The sequence below is a fragment of the Coenobita brevimanus genome, chromosome 27 (assembly GCF_032717465.1).
Source record: "Coenobita brevimanus isolate Jiangsu-jjx chromosome 27, ASM3271746v2, whole genome shotgun sequence".
Lineage (NCBI taxonomy): Eukaryota > Metazoa > Arthropoda > Malacostraca > Decapoda > Coenobitidae > Coenobita > Coenobita brevimanus.
This window is the reverse complement of record NC_136980.1, coordinates 708313-717500: the sequence shown is the minus strand read 5'-3', so window position 1 is coordinate 717500 and position 9188 is coordinate 708313. Positions and strand designations below refer to the sequence as shown.

The following is a 9188-nucleotide window of genomic DNA, read 5'->3' as shown; positions in this document are numbered from 1 at the left end:
TAAAGTTCGTGAAAGACCCCTCGTTGTGAAGGGGTCTTAGCGCTTTACTGAGGTCTTTTCTAACAAGCTACTAACATCTGAACAAATAACTAATCTCTAACGACTCACTAACAACCCCTTGAACAAACCAATGACCTCTAACAAGCTAATTGCCTCTAACAAGCTAACTAACACCCACTAACCTCTGATGACCTGTTTCAGTGATCCCTATGGCAGTTCTCCAGCCTCCTATATTCATCCCAGAGAGACTCACGTATGTATTTTTGATGATGATTGATGGATGAATAGTAGAAGCAGTTGTAATAATAATAATAATAATAATAATAATAATAATAATAATAATAACCATCTTCCTTTTAGAACATGCTTCATTCTTTCATACTTCTGTGCATTTATTTATTTATTTACTTTCTCGTTCACCTGATCTTTGTGTGTGATTGGCAGGTCATTTTTATCATTATTCTCTTATCAACCCTTTCCCTTCCTTCCCATTTATCTATTTTATCAACCCTTTCCCCCCTTCCCATTTACCTATCAACCTTTGCCTCTCCTCCCCATTTATCTATCAACCCTTGCCTCTCCCTCCCATTTATCTATTATATCAACCCTTTCCTCTCCTTCCCACATATCTGTTCTGTTCCTTTTCTCATCTTCGACCTGCCTTGTCCTACAGCGCCCTCAACTACGGAAGTCTTGGCTCCATTATAGGTCACGAGGTCACCCACGCCTTCGATAACACAGGTCAGTGGAAACTCTCTCTCTCTCTCTCTCTCTCTCTCTCTCTCTCTACTGTATGTACATTATGGAAAAATGAAGGAAACACACACACACACACACACACACACACACACACACACACACACACACACACACACACACATAGACACTGAAAGCCAGACAGTGAGAGGCAGATCCCAAACCCAAAACTAACACTCCCTCCCCGTTCCTTCCTGCTGCTGTTGCTTAAGGTCGCCTCCGGGATTGGACTGGGGCCCTGAAGAACTGGTGGAGCAACGAAACTCTTCACCAGTACCAAGAGAGGGCCCAGTGCTTCGTCACCCAGTACTCGTCATACAACCTCTCTCACCTGCTGCCTCCCTATCTAAGACACGGCAAAGAACTCAAGGTAAGAGGGAAGGAAAGACGAGAGGAAGGAAGGATGACGAAAGGAAGGAGGGATGACGAAAGGAAGGAAGGATGACGAAAGGAAGGAAGGATGACGAAAGGAAGGAAGGATGACGAAAGGAAGGAGGGATGACGAAAGGAAGGAAGGATGACGAAAGGAAGGAAGGATGACGAAAGGAAGGAAGGATGACGAAAGGAAGGAAGGATGACGAAAGGAAGGAGGGATGACGAAAGGAAGGAAGGATGACGAAAGGAAGGAAGGATGACGAAAGGAAGGAAGGATGACGAAAGGAAGGAAGGATGATGAATGGGAGGAAGGAAGGATGACGAAAGGAAGGAAGGATGACGAAAGGAAGGAAGGATGACGAAAGGAAGGAAGGATGACGAAAGGAAGGAAGGATGGAGGGGGGTCTTTTCTTGATGATTTAGTTTTATTATTATTAATTATTTCATACGTCAGATGGGTTTAACTACAGTGGGGAATATAGGATGCTTTGAGAGAGAGAGAGAGGGGGGGGGGGTTACGCGGCTCCTTAGAGGCTTCGTGGACCAAATTCCCATCATTCTTATGGGTGACGAGATCTTACACACACACACACACACACACACACACACACACACACAAGGACTGAGGCACAAACGCAGCTACTTAAGCATTTTCTTTTTCTAATTTCTATATTCTGCTTCCCCAACTGAACATAAAGGAAAATAAAAATCACACACACACACACACACACACACACACACACACACACACACACACACACACACACACCGCTCGCTGGTGCAGTGGTAACGCTCTCGCTTGCCAACTGGTGGACGGGAGTTCGAGCCTCGCTCAGGTTGCGAAAAGTTTCACTGACGAAGTGGGTGGTTACTGTCCCCCTTGAGCAAGGGGACGGGTGTGTGCGTGTGTGAAGGTCACAGCCTTGCCCTTAAATCGGACTATATGAGCTCTCAGCTCCCTTCCGGGAGGGTAAAAGCTGACGATCACGACCATCAAGTGATCCTGACCGACCCGGTGAATTACACACACACACACACACACACACACACACACACACAACTGCAATGTACAGCTTTATGATCCTAAATTTTAGTAAATTTATTATAACCTCACGAAGATCCCTAACCCCTTTTAGCTTAGTCGATGGCCAAGTGTTGTCAGAATGAAAGGTTGATTGAACTAGTAACCAAGGAGACTCATTCCCACCCACGACTAAGGCTACCTGAATTTGAAGGTTAATTTGACTAGTAACCAAGGAGACTCATTTCCACCTCATATCTAAGGCTAATTGAGGGCTGATTTGGCTAGTAACCAAGAAGACTCACTAACACCAACTCAATTTCATATACCCACGGCCTAGTAATCAAGTTGAAAGAGTGGTACGTTTACGCCATACAATTTTGACTAGTAACCAAGGAGACTCAGTCCTACCCCACGATTAGGGATAAATATAAGTCACCAGGACACAGTAATGAACACAGTGGGCCAGTTCCGTCACATGAAAACATCCCCGACAGTAAACCTCTTCGTGTATGTGAACGACTGTAAACCTCTTCGTGTATGTGAACGACTGTAAACCTCTTCGTGTATGTGAACGACTGTAAACCTCTTCGTGTATGTGAACGACTGTAAACCTCTTCGTGTATGTGAACGACTGTAAACCTCTTCGTGTATGTGAACGACTGTAAACCTCTACGTGTATGTGAACGACTGTAAACCTCTACGTATATGTGAACGACTGTAAACCTCTTCGTGTATGTGAACGACTGTAAACCTCTTCGTGTATGTGAACGACTGTAAACCTCTTCGTGTATGTGAACGAGGGTAAACCTCTTCGTGTATGTGAACGACTGTAAACCTCTTCGTGTACGTGAACGACTGTAAACCTCTTCGTGTATGTCAACGACTGTAAACCTCTTCGTGTATGTCAACGACTGTAAACCTCTTTGTGTATGTCAACGACTGTAAACCTCTTCGTGTATGTGAACGACTGTAAACCTCTTCGTGTATGTGAACGACTGTAAACCTCTTCGTGTATGTGAACGACTGTAAACCTCTTCGTGTATGTGAACGACTGTAAACCTCTTCGTGTATGTGAACGACTGTAAACCTCTTCGTGTATGTGAACGACTGTAAACCTCTTCGTGTATGTCAACGACTGTAAACCTCTTCGTGTATGTCAACGACTGTAAACCTCTTCGTGTATGTCAACGACTGTAAACCTCTTCGTGTATGTGAATGACTGTAAACCTCTTCGTGTATGTAAACTAGGGTGTGTTTACAGATCGACGGGGAGAGGACCCAAGCCGAGAACATTGCTGACAACGGGGGTGAGTCGCGTGTTGTGGGCGTGGGGTGAGGGCACGTGTTGTGGGCGTGGGGTGAGGGCACGTGTTGTGGGCGTGGGGCGAGGGCACGTGTTGTGGGTGTGGGGTGAGGGCACGTGTTGTGGGTGTGGGGTGAGGCCACGTGTTGTGGGTGTGGGGTGAGGGCACGTGTTGTGGGTGTGGGGTGAGGGCACGTGTTGTGGGTGTGGGGTGGGGCCAGCTTGAGTGCGTTGGTGCCAGAGTTTCCTTATACTTTTATTTTCCTTCATTTCTTCTTTCATTTCTTTCCTATATTTATTTCCTTCCTTCCTTTCCACCTCTTTCCTTCCTTTTTTTCTTCCTTCCCCTCTCTCTCTCTCTGTCTCACTCTCTCTCTCTCTCGCTCTCTACCTGTCTGTCTATCTGTCTGTCTCTCTCTCAGATGGTGTGTTATTCAAAGTTTTCTGTTTTCTCGCCATAAATGATGATTGTGCTGCTACCGTTGATGCTGATGCTGATGGTGATGACGATGATGGTGATGGTGATGATGATGATGATGATGATGATGGTGATGATGACGATGATGTTGGTGATGATGATATTGATGATGGTGATGATGATGGTGATGTTGGTGATGATGATATTGATGATGGTGATGGTGATGCTTTTGACTGGCTGGTGATGGGCTCTAAATGTGTGTTTTATTTTGCTTGGTTTAATTTGTTGATGTTTTAGAGAATGATGGGTAATTGAATGCTATTGTTTGTAATTTGGAGTTTATGTTCCAGCGTTCACGTCTCTCTCTCTCTCCAATTTTCACCTTTCCCACCTACCTCCACCCACTCCCCACCACCGCCACCAACTCCCCATCACCCCCACCCACAGCCCATCTCCCCCACATCTCTCTCTCTCTCTCCAATTTCCACCTTTCCCACCTACATCCACCCACTCCCCACCACCTCCACCCACTCCCCACCTCCCCCACCAGCTCCCCACCACCACCACCCACAGCTCATCTCCGGCACCCACTCTCCGCCCATTCCAGGCTTGAGGGCGGCGTGGGCGGCGTATAAGGAACGGGAGGCGCGGGAATGGAGGGCTGGAAAGTCACCCCTGAGATTACCTGGCCTGGAACACCTCACACAAGACCAGTTATTCTTTATTGGAATGGGAAAGGTGAGGGAAGAGGGAAGGAAGGAGGGAGGGAGGAAGGGAGGGAAGGAGAAAAAGGAGGGAGGGAGGAAGGAGGAAAAGGAGGAAGGGAGGGAAGGAGGAAAAGGAGGAAGGGAGGGTTGGAGTACAAGGAGAAAGGGAGGGAGGAAGGATGAAATGAAGGGAGGGAAGGAGGAAAAGGAGGAAGGGAGGGAAGGAGGGAGGAAGGAGGGATGAAATGAAAGGAGGGAGGGAGGGAAGGAAGGAGGAAAAGGAGGAAGGGAGGGTTGGAGTACAAGGAGAAAGGGAGGGAGGAAGGATGAAATGAAGGAAGGGAAGGAAGGGAAGGAGGAAGGATGAAATGAAGGGAGGGAAGGAAGGGAAGGAGGAAGGATGAAATGAAGGGAGGGAAGGAAGGGAAGGAGGAAGGATGAAATGAAGGGAGGGAAGGAGGAAGGATGAAATGAAGGGAGGGAAGGAAGGGAAGGAGGAAGGATGAAATGAAGGGAGGGAAGGAAGGGAGGGAGGAAGGATGAAATGAAGGGAGGGAAGGAAGGGAAGGAGGAAGGATGAAATGATGGAAGGGAAGGAGGAAGGATGAAATGAAGGGAGGGAAGGAAGGGAAGGAGGAAGGATGAAATGAAGGGAGGGAAGGAGGAAATGGAAGGAGGGAGGGAGGAAGAATGAAATCAAGGGTGGGAGGGAGGGAGGAAGGATGAGAAGGGAGGGAAGAAGGAAAAGGAGGGAGGGAGGAAGGATGAAATTAAGGAAGTAAAGGAAGGAATGAAGGAAGGAAAAACTTTATTAATAATACTGCAATCATTTACAGTAAGCACAGCACTGTAACTCGTCCAGTGTGAAAAAGAAAAAAAAGCTACTATATCGAGCTTTAAATTTCAGTTTTATTAGTCTTTTTTTTTTATGTGCAGACTTCGAATTTCTTGTACGTGTGATGGAGCTATTTAACGTACAAAGAAACTGAGGGAAATAGTACCGCATAAGCTTTTTTCTCATGTTTTGTGTGTGTGTGTGTGTGTGTGTGTGCGTGTGTTTTCCCTTCGTAAATCTTCAACTATTTCCGGTATTGTGTACGCGCGTTAACCTGCATTATATTTCAGGTGTGGTGCAGTCATCTAACCCCCTTCGCCGTGCACTACATCCTGAACAACGACGTGCACTCCCCCGGCGTCTACAGAACACTGGCCATGCTGCAGAACTCGCCAGAATTCGCCCAAGCCTTCAACTGCCCGCCCAACTCCCCCATGAACCCCGCCAAAAAGTGCATTCTGTGGTGACCAAATTACACGTCTAGTTAAATGTATAACTGATGGTAATGAAGACATGTATATAGTGCATTCTTTAGTGACGAAAATATATCCCCAATACAGCATTTAGTGACGAAAACACCTGCCCAATACAGCATTTAGTGACGAAAACACCTGCCCAATACAGCATTTAGTGACGAAAACATCTGCCCAATACAGCATTTAGTGACGAAAACACCTGCCCAATACAGCATTCTTTAATGACAAAAACACCTCCCCCAAAAAAGCAGATTGACAAAAACGCCTCCCCCAAAAAGCATTCTTTAATGACGAAAATATTTTCTATAAAGTGCGTTCTTTAGTAATAAAAACAACTGAACACCTAACTAGACGTGAAACCTGCATTTCTGATTTTTAAAAACTTGAAAAGCCAAGCCGCCTCCTGCTGGACTCTCGGCAAAGGGCTAACCTAATCATGTACAGTATAACCAAAAAGATAAACTCTTGGGGAAAGTCTACCCAGGTTTCACGGTGCTCCCGCCCCCTTTAAAAAGCAATAAATACTTAATAAAAATCAAAAGAATGCCTAAAAACGCATCTCCCAAAAATGAATAAATAAATAAAATAAACGAAGAGCTTCTCGGGATCATTTAAGGGGGTTCTAGAAAGGTCCTGGTAGCTGATCCAGAGACTACGACTGTTTCAAATGGCTGTTTCAAATCTGTCCAGTATGGATCTCAGAACACTGGCGTTTCCAAACCAGCTCTTGGGACGGCACAGCAAAAGTATATATTCCAAAACTTACTATCTCTGGCGACGAGTAAAAAAAATATCGTGCGTTCCGTAGCAGGAGGAGGAGGAGTACAACGGAATACAAAGGAGCAGTAACACGGAATTCAAAGGAGATGGAGCAGTACAGCGGAATACAAAGGAGGAGGAGGCGGAAAAGTGGTACATAATCTGACAAAAAAAAAAAAAAAAAAAAAAAAATAGTTTTTGAAAATGTAATATACCAAATATTTACATGAAAATAATCTGAAGGATCAAAAAGGCATATATACTCCCTAACTCTGAAAATATCTATTAAAAAAACTGCACTCCCGAGCCCCCTCCAATAATAATAATAATAATAACAAAGGTGACACGAATACATCACCTGGTTATCTCATTCTCTAGTAACGAAAATGTCTATTATATACAAAAATACCTTGCACACACACACACACACACACACACACACACACACACACACACACACACACACAAAAGACGACGAAACCAACTAATAAAATAAATTCTGTAGTGACGAAAACACCTATTAAAATTATTGCCTTTATACGAAAATGTCGAAAAACCATATTCTAGTTATGAGGACAAAAAAAAAAAAAAAAAAAAAAAAAAAAAAAAAAATCACAGGAGAAAATATCTACAATTTATTCTCTACGTGACGAACATCTGAATAAAAAAAAAAAAAAATAACTGAAGATGAAGATATATGAAGAAAAAAACTGAAGTGACAAAATCATCCATCAAAATATCTGATAAAAACTTCATTCGTTAGTGACCAAAAAAACATCCAATAAACTAAACTGGTGACGAAAATATTAAAAACTTCATTCTGTAGTGACGAGAGGATCGAAAACACACACACACACACACACACACACACAACCACAGTAACGAAAATATCTAAAAACTTGATTCTCTCATGACGAAAGCATCTAATAAAGAAAACGCTCACTGGTGACAAATATATATATAAAAAAAAAAACATTGGTACAGTAAAAAGAAAAAAACTCGTGACAAAAACAAAAAAAAACATTGGTAGACAAAAAAAAAAAAAAAACATGCAATAAAAACGCACTGGTGACGAAAGTATCAGATAAAAACTTAATTCTTTAGTGACGACAACACTAAGACTCTTTCACTATTGACGAAATTATCAGATAAAAGCGAAATTTCGAATAACATCCAATAAAAACATTAAACAAAAAGCTAATAAAGTAAAAGCTAATTCTCCAGTGACACAAACATCCAATACAAACTTTAATTGGTGACGAAAATACCTAAAATATTGAAATCTCTAGACGAAAGAAAAAAAAACACTACTGGCGAAAATACCTGATAAAATCATTCATTCTCTGGTGACAAAAACATCCTAAGAAAAACCACGAGGAAGCTTTCTCGTGACCAAAAAAATTAAAATAAAAAATAAATAAATAAATAAATCTGATGAAAACACCTGAAAAAGCTTACTTCTCTAGTGACGAAAAAAAACCTTTCACTATTAATGAAAATACCAGAAAAAGCTTAATCCTCTAGTGACGAAAACAAAAACAAAATCCCACAGCTGACGAAAACACCAGATAAAAAAAATCATCCTCGTGACGAAAGCATCCAATAAAAACCTCCGCTGCTGACGAAAATATCAGGTAAAGCAAAATTCTCTAGTGACGAAAGCATAAAAAGCTCTTTCACTATTGACGAAAATACCAGATAAACTAGAGGGGCACTCAGGGGAGCGTATCTCTCCGACTAGGACATCGTATTTTCCAAACCACTCTTCATAGTGGGATAAGGTTCTTCATCACTGATTAGGGTTTCTAAAAAAGTGTTTTCCGGATCCAGAATCTGTAATAAGATCCGGATCGGTCCCAAAAGTTAATCGATTGTTCCCTGGGACACGGGCTATCTACCCACCAAGTTTGGTCCAGATCTCTCTCTTCGTTTTTCAGTAATCCTGGTAACAGACAAACAAACAAAGGTGATAACATACTCTTTGTCGGATTCATTCTTTAGTGACGAAAACATCCAAGATAAACTTTAACTGGTGACGAAAATACGGAAAAACTCCATTGTCAAGTGACGACAATAAGAGAATGATTTATTACACCAAGAAAAAAGTGATATATTATAATGTGTCTGTTCTAAGCTGACGATGATTTCCAGCCCCTATCAGCTGAGTTCGTGGCCATGTGTAGTCAGATTTGTGGGATGATTTGACTAGTAACCAAGGAGACTCGTTCTTACCTCACAACTAAGGAAGTGTGAGTGACCCGGTCCCGTCAAACGAAAACAAACCAACTCAGCTGCTTCTAATTCCATGCTCTCATTTCTGACAGGCCCAGTGAAGTGAGGGGACGTGAGACGATGATGGTTGTGGTGGTGATGATTAAATACTGTTTCTGGTAATGATGGTGATGATGATGACTGATTAGAGAAACTTCCTGGCTATGATGATGATGATGACGGTGATGACTGATTAACGAAGGTATAATGATGATGATGATGATGATGATGTCTTATGTTGTTCGCAGTAAATTAAATGTATGG

The 9188-nt window shown here is 42.8% G+C and overlaps 1 protein-coding gene across 1 annotated transcript in view; it reads left to right on the top strand.

Moving 5' to 3' along the window:
- Positions 1-5953, top strand: part of LOC145394344 (neprilysin-1-like) — an 18486-nt gene extending 12533 nt beyond the window's left edge. The window contains exons 15-20 of the mRNA XM_080268220.1: positions 202-253; positions 674-741; positions 969-1126; positions 3417-3462; positions 4484-4614; positions 5709-5953. Coding sequence (XP_080124346.1) covers positions 202-253; positions 674-741; positions 969-1126; positions 3417-3462; positions 4484-4614; positions 5709-5885 — 632 coding nt within the window. The 3' untranslated portion in view covers positions 5886-5953. The remainder of the gene's footprint in view (positions 1-201; positions 254-673; positions 742-968; positions 1127-3416; positions 3463-4483; positions 4615-5708) is intronic.
- Positions 5954-9188: the final 3235 nt, after the last annotated feature.